We start from the raw sequence: 18534 nt of genomic DNA, 5'->3' as shown, positions 1-18534 counted from the left end.
TATAATTCATTTGATTATGTTAGTTGGTAGCAGTTTAAAAAAAGGGGGGGTGTTTCGGGTGCGCTATTAGGTTTGGAAGGAGCTAAGTGTCAAGCTTGTACCCTCTGACGGATTATGGACTACTTACTTATTTTATTTTTCACAGTTCTATACCTCCCTTTCTCCAAGGAGCTCCGGGGGTGTACATAGTCCTTTCCCTCCTTTGTCCTCACAACAACCCTGTGAGGTAGGTGAGGCAGAGAGAGAGAGAGAGAGACTGGCCGACAAGGTCACCCGTGAAACTTCATGGTTGAGTGGGGGTTTGAACCTGGATCTTCCAAGTCGAACTCCCGAATCACGAAACCATCCTTGCTCTTAGGTTCCTTCCTTCAGTTATGTTTCAGAACAAACTCTTGATCCCTTCAGTGGAGGAGGGGGCATTTCAGTGTTGTCTTGGGGAAGGCAGGGTGAGATACTCAGCAAGGCCAAAATTCTCACTATTGCATACACTGAATATTATATTGCAACAGAAAAGCCCCACACTGAAAGGACATTTTTTGGCATTCATAGCCTGGGTGGAGGCCAATTTTAATCGTTTTAAAACCATTGCTACCTGATGTGACGCAGTTTAAAAGAGTGGAGGGGTAGGAGAAGAACCTGGAGCCCTTAGCTGCTCCTCGATATCTGTGCTCTCTTGGATTGAAATAGAACATTGTGTGCGCTGAAGTGTATTTCATGAACTTGTAACCTGCCCAAGCAACAGGGAGATTATCTTTCGAAACAAATCACAAAGGTTGGGCAGCCAGGTATTGACCCAGCATCAAGTGAGTTTGTGATGATTGCAGTGGACTTAAATTTGTTCTAATTTTCTTCCACCTCCCTTCGGCCTGAGCTGATCTTTTTGTAATTTTACCATTAACTGAGTTAATATTGACTGTGCAGGCTTTATGAACCGTTTAGGGTGGGTGTGAAGGGAAATCCTATTTTGAAGGCCTTTGCAAGACCAAGTGTCAATAACTGGCTAAGCTCAAAATGCCGATTTCTCTTGGAGATGGTTGTATTGGAAAATGACCTTGCTAAGTCACCAAGATGCACCTAGTTGGTTTGATCTTGGACTTCTTCCAGATGGAGGCTTTTATTTTATTTTATTTTATTTTTTTGCAGGGAGGGTCAGGTGGACATGCAGGTGCACTGAAGCCCTCATAAGCAGTGATCACTGCATCCACTCATGTATAAGTCAAGAAGTTTAGGTCTTAAGATTGATCCTAAAAACCTAGGTTGACTTGTACAAGTCTGTATATGGTAAATCTGGTAATGAGCTTGCTTTTAGAGCAACCCCAAGTTTAAAGAGGTAAATGGGGGGGGGCAGAGAGGAAGAGCCATTTCACAAGCACCCACTTCCCATTTTCTGACCTGCACAGAGCATGTTTGCAGCTACTCCAGCCTGCTTAGGCTGAGTAAACCTGTATGGAATGGAACTTCCAGTGGTGTAGCCCCACTGAAATTGCCACCACAGAATCAATAACCTCCCCCAAACCTGACATCCACAGGTCGAAGGAAATGTCTGGATTTTTTTGCTCCAGACATGTCTTCTATTTAGCTACAAGACAGACTGTTGGCCCTCATTATCCACAGAGGATCCATTCCCAGACCCTCTGTGGATGCCAAAACCTGTGGGTCATCAAATCCATGGGCCTGGGCCATATCTCTGGATGTGACCTCTCTGGGCCTCAGGTAGCCTTCTTATAGGTTATGGAAAAGGCACTTCTGGTTTTCAGCTTCAGAAAACCTCCTGGACATGACTGGAAGCTACTTCCAGTCATGTCTGGGAGGTCATAGAGGACAAGCTGCACCTGCTGAAATTCTCTCTCCTAAACAATTGTTAAAGGTCCAGGATCCCTAAAGTTGAAAGTTTGCCCACCCCTGATCTTGGGCCATTAGTCCTGGTAGTTGGAAGCCTTATGGGCCTAAATTGTGAGCTATTTTAGGCTCAGCGGTGATCATAGGCCTGCAAGCAGTATCGACTTGATATGAATTAGTTTCACCTAACCTGGGATGAAATAAACATTTGATCTCTCAGGTTTGCTTTTCCTATTAGCATGCTGTCTAGTCAAATGCAGAGTCTAAGGGTACGTTGCGTGAGGCTGTTGATAGTTTAGTATTATGCTTTTAATTAAACCAAGGCTCAGGTGCTCTGTTTTTACACTTTTCATTGTAGTGCCTGCAGGGAATTAAAATCTGCACAAGTTCATGCCAGTGCTTTTTTATTTTTATTTTTATTCTCCCGCTAAACCGGTATTTCCACTTATTTTATCCGAGCTCTTTTTCGGCGTGGTGTTGATTTGTACGCAGCGATTGGACTGTCTGGACTATCTGCACCACCTAATTGCGTAGCGTGAAGCAGTCGTCTGTATTTCTGCGGACGTTGTGTGCACCATGGCGTGCAAATCAATATCAAGGCTGCCCTTTTCCCTGTCTTAGGACCGTTGGTAACCCCGAAAGTGTTGTGTATGTGTAATTGGTTTAATAGTAGATCACTTGCTGGTTTAGGTGTCATGGGGGCCCATCTGTTGACGTTTTAACTCTGGTGACCCTTGTTCAAGCTGTCCTCTCTTGGTGCCAAATGCTAAACAGTTGCCCATCATTACTGAAGATGTACTCTGTGCATTCTGGCACTCAGCCATAGTAGTATATTTGGGATTTATTGAGAAACAGAATGCTCGTCTATTCCCTAAACAAGTGCAGTGGGAGCATCCCATGGGGATAGGGGGTTTATGAACACATGGCTGTTCTCCGCACTAATTGCAGATTAGGTTCTCCATCAGAATGCAGTCCAGCAACCATCAAACAGCTGAGCTGGTTGAGCAAACTCGCCCTTGCCAGGTATTTATGAGAAATTAGCAGGTGGCTCCGCTTCAGGGGTGTACCAGATTGATGATTCCTCCTTCCCCCTTCAAGGAAATTTGGGGTTTTTGGCTTAAAAATCCGCTGCTTCCCACTCTGGGCTTTACTCCTCCATCCGGGATCCCTAAGCTGTCACTTACCCAATTTGCATTCCGGCTTTTCCTCCCCTTCCTGGCCTTGTTCAGCTCCAAGGAGAGTTGGAAAATATTAAATTTTCTGTGAAAATAAATGTTATCGTCCTTAAGTGCCATAGAATCGCTTTGCTTTCTGTCGTTCTTGGATTCCTAAACCTCCTCGTTTGATGCTTTCAGACTCAATTTTCATTCCTAGGAAGTTCCTGCTTTTGGGTCTCTCCGTGTGGTCAGACACTTAACACAGTTATTTAAAGGGTTCACACAGGCCACGCCCCACTGACTGGTCCGCTGCTTCTGGGTTCCGTCCTCTTGTGAGCAGGTGCAGCTGGTATAAGCTTCAGGACTTGGTGTGCCAAGTCAGTTATTCTGGAATAAGCAACACTTGACTTACTCCATCCTGTTTGTTTAAATGTTTTGTGGCTGAACACATGCTTGGGCGCATACAGGGGCTTCTGGACTCAACTTTGTTCCTTCCCAATGTAAGCCATTACAAGACTACCAGATGTGATCATTTCAGATTTAGGGAAGCTTGCTGTGGTAGGTTTTTTGGGCTCTCTGAGTGACCTGAGCTGAGTCCCTGAGATTGTCAAACTGGATAGGATGAGTTTGTTCATTCATTCATTCATTCATTCATTCATTCATTCATGCATTCATTCATGTAGACTTGAGTCTCATGGAAGGGGGTACAAAAGGGTACAGGGGGGACTGGGTCAGACATAAGAACAGCCCCACTGGATCAGGCCATAGGCCCATCTAGTCCAACTTCCTGTATCTCACAGCGGCCCACCAAATGTCCCAGGGAGCACACCAGATAACAAGAGACTTCATTCTGGTGCCCTCCCTTGCATCTGGCAAAGGAAGGGGGAGGGCAGTGACTGAGGCCCCCACCGTATGCTGTCACCTTTCCTGGGCCTGATTTCTTGACATGGGTCTGCTTGGATTTGTGCTAGCTATTTTGCTGGCCTAAACCCGAGTTGCCCCTTGTGGCTTCTTATTCCAAGGTGCCCACCGATGGCTTCCTTTCTTGCATAGATGCAAAAGGCTGTTTTGACACCAGTGCATCCCTCTGCAGGGTGGAGGACAGGATTGGGCTTCCTGTATCCTCATTATGGAACCTTGAAGATGTTTGATCTCATGCATGACATGAGTCATAAGTGTGCATTTCTTGTGTGTCATGTGGAGAGGTCCAAAGAGATCCTGTGATCTCTGGTCTGCTGAAGCCCCGGCAGCGATGGTTTTGATAGTACCAAAGAGGCCATTTCCAGAGTGGGATGCTGGGACCTAGATCCGTGAGCTTCTTGTCTTTGGCGTTGCCTTTTCTTTGAAGCCTTCTGCTATCGATTCGCCTAACGAGATGCGAAGTAGCGCTGCCTTCTGAGCTGCACTTCAGGGCTGGAAGAAGAAGAAGAAGCAGTTCTCCAAAGAGGACTGCAGAGATCTGAGGCTTATTGGCTTTTCTTGTTTCTAACCTTTCCAAAGGGTTGAAGTTGGCTATTTGGAGACTGAATTTAGATATGGTACGATTGCATGTATAGTTACAGTCTTCTCAGCATAATCTCTTATTTGCTTTTGGGGAGGGGAAACTACTGGCTGACATTAGGCTGAAGATTTTGGGTTGTTCTAGATTGCGCAAATATGGGATTTTTGGAGTTTTTTTTCCAGGTGCCACATGTATCACATGAGCCACGCAGGATCAGGCCAATGGTTCATTTGGTCCAGCTTCCTGTATCTTACAGTGGGGCCCATCAGATGCCTCAGGGAGCACACAAGGATGTAGTATCCTGACAGCTTTAACTTTGGCCCTGTTGATCAAATAGGACACATTGTGTAAAACAATCCCCCAGGTCTTAACACTCTCCCCTGCCCCTTTTTACTGCACATAAATGTCTGGTGGCCGATCAGATGGTTTTCAAGCCTTACTTACAGTTTGGGTGCATGGAAACACATCCCCAGTTCTACCTCCTCCCCCCAAGAATGATTGAGTGATTCCGTTGAATTATGGTATTGTGGATGATGAGAAGTCCTATGGGGTTGATCGTTATAATGCTTAACATTTGAACAGAACTTTAGTCTGTTCAAAGCCTGTCACGGATATCATCTTGGTAATTATTAAGTTTTCACTCTTTTTTAATGAAATTTCAGACAAATTGGGATGAGAGTTGACAGCGCAATTGGCTGGAGTCGGAGACAGTGTTGTCCAGGCATAAATGTCAGTCTGATGTGGACTTTGTTGCTTCTGTAACGAGAATAAATGTGAAACCTGTTCATCAGCTGGTGCTTATATAGAGCAGTGTGTGTTGAACCCCCGGGCTCTTCTTTTCCTCCTCCTGCTTCCCTGTGTGTAATAGCCCTTTACGCTGGTGCCAAGAAAATGTAAGCGATGTCATTAAGTAATATCATCATATTGAAATTACCCTGGCAGTCTATCTCGTGAATCCTGCAAATTAATCTCTGTCTCGGCGGATGTGGGTTGCAAGCTTGTTTTGTCCCTTGTTTGTGTGGTGCCTTTACAAGAGTTGCACAAAGTCCAATTGGAGCTGCATCAAATCTGCCCAGCTTGGCAACTCTAATGTTTGTCTCACAAAATACATTTTCTTTAAGCATTTTCTCCAGACGATGCTCAGGCTGTGAGTCATGCCTTCTCCGGGTAGCTCTAAGCATGGTGTGACTAGGTCAGCATCTTTGGACTTGCTAAATTCAGTGGTTACCAGGCCTAGGAGCTGTTGATGGTGCAGCCATTTAACAACTAGCTGCCCAGAAGGCGCTTTTTGCACAGAGCATGCATGCCCGAGGGAGCTTCTGACATGTTGGAGAACTTGGAGTGTCCTCCTTTAAAGATTGCAAACTAACAAGCTAAGAAAACCATAGTTCATGGAGAGAGATTGTGGGTTCCTCCTCAATTTAAGAAGGGACTTAAAATTAAAAGAGGGTGTGTTTTACTGTTCCTCACATGCCATTATCGTTGATCTCTGCCTTGGCACAGGTGATTGCCCTTCCCCCTCTTCTTACAAATCTCTGATTGCCTCTTCCTTAAGAGGATGCCTTATTTTCCATTACTGGCCTTGCCCCCAAAGCAAGTGAGAATATAAGAACATAAGAAGAGCCCTGCTGGATCATGCCAAAGGCCCATCTAGTCCAACTTCCCGTATCTCTCTCAGTGGCCCACCAGAAAGACCACAAGATCCCTGCATCCTTTTGCCACTCCATTGCATCTGGCAAGTCGGAGAAAGTCTACTTCTAGAACCAGGATCTTGTATATACCCATCATGGCTTGCAACCTGTGATGGATTTTTCCTCCATCAGTCCATCCAATCCCCTTTTAAAGGCACTTAGATCAGACACCTTCACTACATCCTGTGGCAAGGAGTTCTCAATTACACGCTGGGTCAAGAAATATGTTCTTTGTTTGTTCTAACTGTCCCAACACGCAGTTTTAGTGGATGAAGCTTTCTCAGTCCTATCACAGAGATGTTGGGGATTGTACGTGTGGTTTCCTGCCTGCAGAATTTGTCGACACAAGGACAGCCACTGTCTGGTGCAAAAACGCTGGCAATGGCTTCCACCCTAAGAGCAGGTTAAACCGTTTCTGCTGGAAAAGATGCTCCAGTAACAGAGCAGACTTTCACATGAGTAAACTAAGCCTACATGTGCCCAGGCAGACTGTCAACACCAGATGGGATGGAGAGAGCTGCTCATTTATGCTGCACTTGGAAGGCCTCATTCACACAAAACTGGGAGCATGTGCAATGCTGGTCCAGCCTGGACAATTGTTAGTACTCTTTTTCCTCTAAAAAGCGATGCAACATGACATAAGTGGGTGGCAGGAGGAAGGGAGGAGGGTGTGGTCTGGAGGCTGAGCTGCTGTCTTGCCTGAAAAAAGCTAAGGAGGATAAGCTCTGGTCTTGCCTGAAAAAAAACTAAGCGGGATCAGCTCCGGTCTCGCCTTGGATGGGAGACTGGAAACTGTTGGCAAGAGATGAAGGGTCAGCTGGCAGGAAATGGATACCATCCAGAGAGCCAACTAGAAGTGTGTTTTGCAGCTACCTGTGGAAGCTTGGAAGGTGCAAGAGCTGTGCAGTCGGGATGATGATTGCACCATGGAGGGAAGCATCTGGAGAAATGGAAGATCCTCTGGGTTTCTCTTGTAGAACACTTGCAAAAACCCTATTTGGAGAAAAGGGCAGTATGGTCAGCTTGCCTGTATAAACTGCTTTGAGTCTGCAAGCTGCAAGTCTATGAGAAAGGTGGGGTACGTGGGCATATATAATCAGAAGCAAGAGATTATGCAACCGGAAGGTTGACTTTGATTCACTGCAGACTCTGGAAGAAGAACAGAGCTTAGTAGCAGAGTTTATAAAATGAATTCCCCTCCACCAGGCAAGACTTTTCAGGATGGATGAGTTAAATTATAGGGTGTTTTTTTTTCCTTTTTTCTTTTTAAATGTAAAAATAAATCAGAGCAGACGTGTAAAATTGCCTGACCATTGTGGTTTTCTTCTTCTTTTTTTTGTCATTGGGTCTCTTCTGCATTAGTTCAGGGAAAAGAAGTTATTTCCTTCCAGCCCCCATTTAACAACTTCTGTGCTTTAGAGACCCTGGTAACAGCAAGTAGGTCCTATTTTGCAGGTAGCGAAGGTGGGCTTTGCACCCCAAGAGGCTTAAAATGGTCACTGGGAGGTGTCTGTGCTGATGAGAAATGAAGGCAAAAGGAACTTGCTGGCCTGAGCTTTTTTTCAGCTAAAGGAGACTGGAAAGGGAGCAAAGTCGCTTGATCAGTGTGGTGCAGACAGGACTGAATTACTAATCCAGTTCAAATGCAACACAATTGCTTTACCTTCCACATTAAAAAAAAAAAAGACTGAAACAACACTGAAGTAAGAGAGGACTTATGGGAAGCAAATGCTGGAAGCAGTAGTTTAATTACTACAGGCGTAAGGCGTAGCAGAGAGACTTGTTTACCTGCAGGTTCCTTCGCAAGCCATGATAAAATCAAGGTCCTCACTACTTTAGAGAGGAAGCTGCAACAGCTTGTACAGTGCCTGCAATTGGGCAGTGGGGCAGGGCGTGGAAACGGGAAGTGCGCTCTGATTGCCAAACTGAGCAGTTTTGAGCATCGGGGGCTGCCGACCTCCCAGACCCAGTGTGACCCCCCCCCCAGATAAGGGAAAAGCCCCTGGGTTCCCATGGCACTGTGATCTCTGCGGCGCCGTTGGGGCCTCCTTTCTGCCCTGCCAGGACTTAATAGTGGTCCTAACTCCCTTGTAGGAGTTTGAGAACCAATGGTATAGGATTGTAGCTTATGTCTGTTGACCACTTTGTAACCTCTTGGAGAGAAGAGAATTGGCCTTTTCAGCCACACTAGACGCTGTTCCAGAACCACCTTTCAGAGTCTTTCGAGACTGAAGGTTGCCAACATATTACATTATATTATTAGGAGAGAAGAGAATTGATGATGATGGTGGTGACAGGAATTAAATACATCCTATTTTGTTTGAGACAGGTGCACCAGGAATAGTTGGATGAACTATGGCCCAGAACTGTTTCTGTAGTGCTTTTTTAAAATAAGCCTCGATGCAATTGGGGCTCCTTGGTTTTCTAATTCAAAATGTCTCTTGTTTTGGCTAATTGGACTTGGTAATCCAAATGAAGGAGTGGGGAGAAGCGCATTCTTGATTTCCTACTAATGAAACGGTCTATTAATATTCGCCTTAAATCATTGTTAATTAACTAAAATGCAAGTTTAATGGTAGGAAGGAGGCCGTCTCCACCACGCTGCGGAGAAGGCACTGGTTGGAAATACGGTTTCCGTCGTACTTTCCGAAGCCTCCGTGCATCCAGGCGTCCCCCGCCTGTGCTGAAATCAGCGAGCGAGTAGGCTGTGTGTTTGTTCTCGGATTAATAGTTGAAGTTCACTCGTGTGGAAATAAAGCAGGTTTAACTGTGACTTGAATCTGTCATTAAAAAGTCATTATGAAAGCCGGCCAGCATAGTTCCTTCTCCTTTACTGTTAATGACAAAACAATATCTCCTTTGAAGAAAGGAATGGGTGGCGGGCAGCGTGCTGTATTTTCACTTGGAAAACGGTGCCAAAGACGAAACATAATAGAACCTTGGTGAAGTGCGTCAGTTCAGAGATTTATTGATCAATAAAGGAGACAATTACGGCTTGTTTATAAACAGAAAAGCCCCCCTCTCCGCCCCGCAAGCAACACTAAGGCGCTCATAATGATAACTCCGGCATCTAGCTTGGAACGATAAAAGTCAATAGGAAGATATAGGATTTCAATAAAATTATGACACCAGATAAACTTTAGCCCAAGAACACATTTTCCCTGGGTATCTGATTGACTTTTGTTTAGATTTGTAACTTTAATTTTGTTCCCCATTGATCTTGTGCGTGTGTGTTTGCCTGGCGCTTCTAATTAGCAAGTCAGTGTCAAATAGCACATGACTTGAAGGATAGGGATAGTATGCACATAAAGTCTAGGTGCGAAGGAGAGAACTTTTGGGGAAAGCCTTTCAGTCTTTATATTCCCAACATTAGCATTTCCCCTTGAATTCCTATCTGCCCTGTTGCCCCATGGAAAAAATTTTTTTATTCTTCTTCTGGTGGGGAAAGGACAGGGTGCCATCAAGATGCAGATGGACCACTGAAACAAGATCTGAAAAGGAACAGCTTATAAATAGTCCACTTTTTAGAACTTCCTAGTACGGATACTTCTTTCCATAGAAGGTTGGGCCTTGTGAGTTTTCTCATCTGCACTGTTAGGGCGGAATCCTAACCCACTTTCTAGCACTGACATAAGGGCAATGCAGCTACAAGGTGAGGGAACAAATATTCTCTTACTTTGAGGAGGCCTCCATGAGTACCACCCAACTGCAGGATACAGCAAACGTCCCATTGGCACAGTTATGCCAGTGCTGGAAGGTTGGTTAGGATTTGGGCCTTAGTCAGTTAGGCTCCTCATGTGTAGGGAAAGACCAGGCTCTTTGTTATGTTGCATTCCTGGTCTCGCTGCTGGGAGGCAGGTGTCCAGGGGTTTTGCGATTACCACCAGACACCACTGGTGGTACCCATACCTTGTTGGCAACCTTCAGTCTCGGAAGCCTATGGTATCGCGCTCTGGATGGTGGTTCTGGCACAGCATCTAGTGTGGCTGAAAAGGCCGATTTGGGAGTGACAATCCCTTCCACACTGGGAGCAAGTGCAGTCTGTCCCTGGTCTGTCTCCCTGGCTATGGGCCTTCCTTCTTTGCCTCTTAGCCCCACTCTGTTGGCCAAGTGTCTCTTCAAACTGGGAAAGGCCATGCTGCACAGCCTGCCTCCAAGCGGGCCGCTCAGAGGCCAGGGTTTCCCACCTGTTGAGGTCCACTCCTAAGGCCTTCAGATCCCTCTTGCAGATGTCCGTACCTGTACCACTGGTTGAGAAACACTGCCCTATTGAGATGGTTGGTTGGATTTTTGGGGAGCTGCCCATTGCCTTGTGTGTTGTTGTACCTTCATAATACCAGACCACCTGTATATTCGTGAAATCTGTTTACTGCAGCAGTGCCTTAATGCATTTGCTGATCGATGGCCCTTTTCACCCGCCTGGCAGCTTGCGGTTAAAATGTGTCTGTTTCCCCCAATTGGTCGTAAAAGGGGCTATCAAGTAGTAAGTGATTTCAGATATCAACACAGCATATTTGCTGCCAGCCCCAAGAGAAAACACCTTCTGAAAATATCCCTTGCCTTGGCCCCTGCAAGTTTGACTTTGAAGTGTTGAGATCAGGTAGAACTGAAATGTGTCTGTGTGTTTTGGGGTGAGTGCGTTCACAGAAGGCAGGTCATGTTGATCTGTCTCTCCTGTATAGTTTCATTTGTTGAGACACTTGGAAGTAGAAGTAGTAGCTGGTGATGCTACTTTTTCTGGTCCGGCATGGAGGCAGACACCTTTCCTGTTCTCTTCTATTTAACTCTGTTTCTCCAGCTCGAATCTGTCCTTTTTGATTTCAGGCATTGCCAACCTTTTCTGTCTGACCTTTAAGTACCAAAAGAGTGTCGAGCGCATTGGTAGCATTTCTAGCAGGTGTTCCCACCTTGCTTTTCACACTGCCAGGAGTTTACGCGCTCCTCCCCGGCCGTCTTCAGATACCAGGTTTTTAAGTGTTTTTGACGGCTTAGTCAGAGGCAGCCTTGGGATCCAGATGTGTTGGGTGGGGGTTCTTGGATTGTACCTGTAGCATCACAAGTACTCTTTCTGAAATGCAACTTTCATTCTATTTTTTCGTGGTGGTGGGCCAGCGGACCCTGTTTGAGATAATGTCTTATTTAGGCAAAAGACATTTACAACCCCTATCGAAGGACTTCACAGGAGAGCAGGTTTACAGGAAGAGCATTTCAGCAAACATGGGCAGATTTATATCCATTTTTTATAGGACATGGAGAGAGAACATTGGAATCCCAAAGGTTCTTCCTGAATTTTGACACCGTACCATGATCAGAGCTCTTCTACAGTGTAAGCCTTGAAAAAGGGATGTTGAGGTCCAGGCTGATAGAGATTTAATGTGCTGTTAGAGACTGCCCAGAAGTTTCTGTAGAGATGTTCTTGATCCAAAGTCGGTGGTTGCCTCAGACAGCAGAGTGGGAGACAGATTTGGACCACAAGGTATTGGCTGCTCTTGGCTCCATTGCAGCTTGTTCAGGAGAATTTTGAGGTTCATTGTGTCTCCTATGAATTAACTGGAAGGGGTCCCATTTGTATTTTCACCCACAGATAGCAACTTGTTAGGCCAATCCTATAGTTCTGAGCCACCTATATTTAAAGCCAAGCGTGGCCATCATTTAGCAGTTGTGACTGTACGGTTGAATGGTCCCGTCCCCCCCATAATCTACTGTATGTGGCTTCTGTGATGCTGACTTTGTCCATGGTCAGTTCTTTTTTTTTTTATTTTGCTCATCAACTGTTACCCTGCACATGCCCAATCTTGTCTGATCTCGGAAGCTAAGCAGGGTCAGGCCTGATTAGTACTTGGATGGGAGACCACCTGGGAATACCAGGTGCTGTAGGCTTATACCATAGTCTTTCGAGACTGAACGTTGCCAACCAACCAATCAACATTCACCTCTGCATTTTCAAAAGGTTTCTTTTAACCTGCATGGGTTTAAACTTTAGAAGAATTGAGCAGTAACTGTAGAAGAAATTTTCCATTTTCCGTTAATCCCGCTAATTGCTGGATATGTTTTGGCAAGCAAGAATTTCTAGACTCACTTGAACCCAAGAGCCTGTACCTTTACACCCCTTGTAATGGTTTGAAGGCGTTCTTCTTAACCTGCAACTCCATGTGGACACCAAGGGCTGCTTTTGTCTGTTATGCATTAAGAGTGTCCTATTGCATGCGGCATGGCTATGTGTGTCTCTTTCGGCGTCCCTGAAGTCTAGAGGACTCTTGGTAGCTGTGGGGGATCCATTCCTGGACCCTCTGCAGATACAGAATTCTGTGGATAATGAAATCCATGTGAGGAGGGCATGCTGGCAACCATGTATTTCCAAAGTATCTGGGAGACCTCCTGAGGCCCTCCAGTTGCAGGCTTGGCACCCACTGTACCATTTCATACCACGCAAACTTCTTCTGTTATCATAGTTGCTCTGGGAGGCCTTTCCAGGAATCCCCAGCCTCCACGACCACTGTGCTTTCCGAGGTGACCAGGGCTAGGACTTATGGAATGCTCTTCCCCCAAGGAGTTTCCTTCACCATCTGACACAGTGAAGACATTCTTGTTTTCCCAGGTCTTCTAGATCTTCTGAATTTCCAGACAGATAGTTTTATGTGTTCCCTTCTGAAATATTGTTGGGGTTTTATCCATTTTTGTATGGCCAGTTTTGTTTCCAGTTGTGTGTTAACAACCGTTAGCTGCTCCGACAGACTGCGCAGGGCAGTAAATCCTTGCAATAGGTCAATCACTGCAGGCATAGGTTCTGGGGACCTGTGACCAGCTGCAGTCCCTGTCATGTGTACTTGCAGCAGAATGGGTGCGTGTAGACCCTGGTACTGGGATTGCATGTGCACAGTGAGCCAGTTTAATCTGTAAGGTACCCCTAACCAGTTATTTATGGGATCTTGCTTTTTAAAGAAAAGAATGCTGCATTACTGGGTTTGCAGTGGCTGCTTGCAAATTGGGGAATGTGATTTAAAACTGAATCTATTTGGCTGCTGGCTTCAGAGTAGCATGTTGCAATTTTTCTGGGTAACCTCATTCACCCAGGCCAGAGAATCCTCAAGAAGCTTTTTGTGACTGAGCTGTGACTTTTCTCTCTCTGTCGCTGCGTATTAGGAAAATGGCAGAGGCTGCAGTGTCCATACATTTCCTTGGATGTGCCATGTGCCTTCCTACTATAAGACCTTATTTAAAGCAGATGCCTATCCCCTCATCTCAATTGTTTTGTTTTTCTAAATGATAGCAGTCAGTGATGGTGTGATTGGCAGGGAGACAGTTCTCATGCGGTGAGGAAAGCATCTTATCTCTCAGGGGGCAGGGAATAAAAATGCCACTTTCTATGTGTCAACTTGCATATGCAATGCGCATGCATAAAACAGCACATTAATAGTTTTGCTCTCTCTTTTTTGGGGGGGCTCGCACAGGCTCGCGACGGGATGAGAGGCATCTTGGAGTCGTACGACAACGAGTTGAACCCATCGGAGCATTCTCCCCAGCTGAGCAATCGTGTGCGGGAGGCCGAAGAAATGGTGCAGAAAGTGGAAGCGCACTGTGCCGAGATGGAGGTAATGTGAAGGCACAGCGCTTGGCCTGTGTCTGCGAGGGAGAGTGTCAGATGTGGTTAGCCCCAGTTTGTTTTGAGTTTGTTCCTCAGTTAGGTGAAAATCGCCAAGGCAAGGCTAGTCCTCCCTGTCTCCCCTGCGTCACCATTCTTCTCCTGCAGGGTTTCTGTGGGCAGTATGGGATAGAAAATGTCTGTGGGATGGATGGAGCTGCATCCCTGTGCCTTAAATAACTTGCCAGCATTTCCCTTTACAACAGCGGTGTCCAAAATTTTTGGCAGGAGGGCCACATTATCTCTCTGACTCTGTGTCGGGGGCCGGGGAAAAAAGAATTAATTGACATTTCAAATTTGAATAAATTTACATAAATGAATATATTAGAGATGGAACTTGAGTGATTGAATGAAGGTCTTGCAATAGCTCAAGGCCTATTAAGAGACCTTGCACAAAGCAAGGCCAGCCTTTCCTTTGCTGCCACTGCTGCATCACAGATGTGAAACAGCGAGCAGTGGAAGGAGCCCTCGTCCCACAGGTCACGCGAGAGGTCAAATAGTTGGCTGAGAGCCAACTGAGAGTCACACTGAGAGCAGTTGCATCAGGCCAGTACGGGCTCCAGCAAGTCTCCAGAGGGCCAGAGGCTCATTGAAGACTGGGGGCTCCCTGAGGGCCAGATTGGGAGTCCTCGAGGGCCGCAAGTGGCCCCAGGACCAGAGTTTGGGCACCCCTGCCTTACAATGTACAGGTGTTTCCCTCTATCCCCAGATCCCATATCCATGCCTCAGAAAACCCCACCCCATCGTACAAATGATGTATTTGCCTATGACTGCAGTTGCTGTCTCCTTTGTGTCTCTGGTTCTTAAATGTCTGGAAATACTAAAAGGAAGCGAGCTGGAGGGCCGAAAAGAACACAACACCGTAGAGTTCATAGAGCTTAGCATTGTATTATATTCAGCCCTCCAACTCACTTCCTGTGAGCTCTTCCTGTTAGCATTTGCAGACAGCAAAGAGCCAGTGTGACACGGGAGACAGACAGGAGGGCTGCAATCACATAAAGCATTTGCATGGGTGGGGGTAGTTGAACCACTTTATGTAGGGTTTGCTGCTCTCCTAGGTTTTTGGTATCTACGGTGGCAGCTGGAACCCAACCCCTGTGGATACAGGGGAATGCCTGTATAAGTTCTTTGTGGCTTTTTTTTTTTAAAGTTCTCCCAGTTAACAACCCAGTCCTATCCACCTTTTCCTGGGAGTAAGCCCCATTGATTCTACTGGGACTTACTTCTGAGTAGACATGCATAGGATTGGGATGTAAGATGCAAATGCCTCTATTTGCTTCTTCTCAGCAAGTGGTCCATTGTTATCTGTTCGGGGTTTTTTTTTAATACCCTTTTGCTTATGGAAATAAGTCTGTCTGCCTTCCTGTTTGTTTACCAGCTGTCCCATGTCCTCTAAAGGAAGCATATGGGGGGGGGGGGGAATCCTTAAAAACATGTTTAAATAAAAGGGCTTGGTTTTTTCTTTTTTAAATAAAGTATTTGATTGAGTCTAGCAGCTGTTCTCTGATAGACTGAACAGTATCAGATGATAATGAGAGCTTCTGGGGGCTGCAACAGGGTAGGAGCTGTACGTGAACAATAGGAGAGGTCTGAAATTTGGTTCCAGCAAACACAGAAACCTGAGTGAACAAAAACTCTGTTTTCTGGATTCTTATACAGTATGCGTGGGATGGATAGAGTGGATAGAGGGATGCTCTTTTCCCCCTTGGACAACATCGGGACCAGGGACATCCACTCAAATTGAATGCCAATTGAATTGAATTGAAAACTGAATGCCAGGAGAGTTAGGACAGAAAAAAGAGAATATTTCTTTATCCAACATGTAATTAGTCTGTGGAACTCCTTGCCACAGGATGTGGTGACGGCATCTGGCCTCGGTGCCTTTAAAAGCGGATTGGATAATTTCCGGAGGTCAAGTCCATCACAGGCTACAAGCCATGATGGGTATGTGCAACCCCCTGATTTTAGAAGTAAGCTACCTCAGAATGCCAGTCACGGGAGGGTGACAACAGGATGCGGGTCTTTTATCTTGTGAGCTTCCTGGTGGGCTACTGTGAGATACAGGAAGCTGGACTAGATGGAAGCTGGACTTTTGCAGGGCTCTTCTGATGTTTTTACGTTCTTGTTCTTCCTCGTCAAAAAGTAGGGGGAAATCTGAGCCCCCTGAGATTGGGGATTCACAGCAGCTGCAGAGGGGTTCATATCCTTCCGTGTTGCTTCTCACACACTGCTTGTTGGCTTTGCGGAATGCATAAGTCAGAATTTAGACAGGCATCCGGTTACCTATTTTGATACTGTCGGGGCCCCTCCCAGATGCCCCGACCCCCGACTTACCCTGGAGCAGGCACCCCTTGCCCAGGGTGGGGAGGCTTCCCTGCCCTTGAAGGGGGCAAAGCAGGTTGGCTCACCCCAACCAGCCAGAGGGGGCTGGCAGGGCAAACAAGGAACACTGCAGGAAACAAGCCGGAACAGGAAAGGCCTTTTCTGCCCCACCTGGAGGAAGGGAGGGGCCAAAGGGGGCAGGCTTGCTCCATAAAGCAGGATGAGAGGCAGTCAGTATGAAGCAGGGAGCTGTGAGGTGAACAGCTGCTGCTCCTAGGCCAGGTTTGGCAGCTCTGCTAGGGAGGAGGACAAGGGTGCTGGAACCCCCCTCCCGCTTCAGCCAATCTGAGGCCTCCCTGGGGGTGGAACAAGCCTGCTCCAGGCCCCTCCAGGGCAGGGACCCTACAGATACATTGTTGCTCCCATACATTTTTGTTAGCTATGCTCCTTGACTTAAGTTTGTCTTAAGTGCTCCTATGTGACCTACTCCTTGACTTAAGTTTGCGTCCGTTCTTTTTTGAGAAGCCAGATGTTGCTGCCGTTGAGCTTGGGCAGGCGAGCGCCAGCAACACATCGCCGTCAGTGCAGCGCCATTAATAGTCCTTTCATTACGACGGCATGAAACATTAATGAAAAAGAGATCTGCAGGGGAGACTCGTGCTGACGCCCTCAGTAGTCCACAGCATTTGCAACACTGAGAGATTTATACCGTCTGGGTGCTCCACATGTACTCTAATCAGCTAATTACGAGCCCGGCAGTCTCTACACATCAAATGCCATATGGTCTAGTTTTGTTCATCCAGGAGGTGGGGCTGAAGGGGGTGACGGTGGGGTGTTGAAGGATCTGCTAGTGACCGGAAAACTCATCAACCTTTCCCGGTCCCTTAATAGCTGTGACTATAACGTCTGCGGGCACCGGCTTCTGGGCCCTGCCAGTGCTGGCAATAATTGCCATAAAATAGCTGCTGCAAGCTGCAAGCTGCTGACCCCCCTTCTGTCTAAGAACTTTACCTGTGGAGGTGATGAAATACTTATCTGGGCAGTTGACAGCTTTGCCTAGCCATACCTGCCAATCATCGCCAAACATCCAAGGGACAGCTCTCTGCCCGTGCCTCTCTTTCCTGAGCTTTCTTCTCAGGCAAATCTCTCTGTGTAAAATCGCCTCTCCGATGCAGCTCCCGGCCTCTCCTGGGATGCATCGTGTGAACTGGAGCCGAGAATTTATGTTCACGTCCTTCTACTTGAGCAACCTCTGAATAGCTTGTTGTACCAATAAAGTCGCACCGAATGGGGCACATTTTCCCAGCCTCTCTTCCCACATCCCTTCGTCTCTGAAGACGGATGGTTTGCTTGCTCAGTTCTTGTTCGCGGTTTCCAGCCTGTTGGACCTGGCAGCGGTTTTTGCTGTATGTTGCTGGAGGGATTGCAGGTACCTGGTCCGAGGGTGGGCAAAGCCTGGTGGCAGACAGGCAGAGAGTAGAGAAAAATAAGCGTAGTGGATTCCCAGGTGGCGGCTGTGGCTAGGGAGGCCTTCGCTCAGCTTCGGCTGGTGCGCCAGCTGCGGCCGTACTTGGATCGTGCAGACCTGGCCACGGTGATCCATGCCTCTGTGACATCGAGGTTAGATTATGTAACGCGCTCTATGTGGGGCTGCCCTTTAAGACGGTTCGGAAACTGCAACTAGTGCAGAATGCAGCGGCCCGTGTGGTTACTGGAGGTAGGCAGTTTGACTCTGTCAGTCCACTTCTCCGGGGGCTACATTGGCTGCCCATTCGTTTCCGGGCCCAATTCAAGGTGCTGGTTTTGACCTTTAAAGCTCTATACTGCTGTGGGCCAGGATATCTTAGAGACCGCCTACTCCCGTACAATCTGGCTCGCCCTCTCAGGTCATCAGAGAAGGCCTCTTTACAAGTGCCGCCACCCAAGGAGGTCCGGGGGGCGGCTAAAAGAAATAGGGCCTTCTCGGTAGTGGCACCAACATTATGGAACTCCCTTCCCCTTGACTTGAGAATGGCTCCCTCTCTTGAGAGTTTTCGGCGAGGCCTGAAGACACTGCTGTTTCAACAAGCCTTCTGATTTTTTGGCCTTCTTAACATTTTTTATACATCTTTTAGTTTTTTACAGGCCGGATTCCTCGGTGACTTGCTCTTTTGCGCTCTTTTTATTCTGTCTTTTAATCTGACTACTGTTTTTATGGTCTCTGTTAATGTGTTTTTAATATGTTTTTATCTGCTATTTGTGCTAATTTATGTTTTTTAAGTCTGTTTTTTACATGTTGTTAGCCGCCCTGGGTCCCTTTTAGGGAGAAGGACGGGATACAAATAAAGTTTATTATTTATTATTATTATTAGTGGTACTATCAGAAAGGAGTCATCCAACAGA

At 46.6% G+C, this 18534-nt stretch overlaps 1 protein-coding gene across 1 annotated transcript in view; it reads left to right on the top strand.

Annotated features, from left to right (window-relative positions):
* Positions 1-17408, top strand: part of MAD1L1 (mitotic arrest deficient 1 like 1) — a 167174-nt gene extending 149766 nt beyond the window's left edge. Inside the window, exons 12-14 of the mRNA XM_066640868.1 lie at positions 13640-13780; positions 16675-16730; positions 17291-17408. Of these exons, the coding sequence (XP_066496965.1) occupies positions 13640-13780; positions 16675-16730; positions 17291-17408 (315 nt within the window). The remainder of the gene's footprint in view (positions 1-13639; positions 13781-16674; positions 16731-17290) is intronic.
* The last annotated feature ends 1126 nt before the right edge of the window (positions 17409-18534 follow it).

The sequence above is a fragment of the Tiliqua scincoides genome, chromosome 13 (assembly GCF_035046505.1).
Source record: "Tiliqua scincoides isolate rTilSci1 chromosome 13, rTilSci1.hap2, whole genome shotgun sequence".
Lineage (NCBI taxonomy): Eukaryota > Metazoa > Chordata > Lepidosauria > Squamata > Scincidae > Tiliqua > Tiliqua scincoides.
This window is presented reverse-complemented; position numbering and strand designations above follow the sequence as displayed.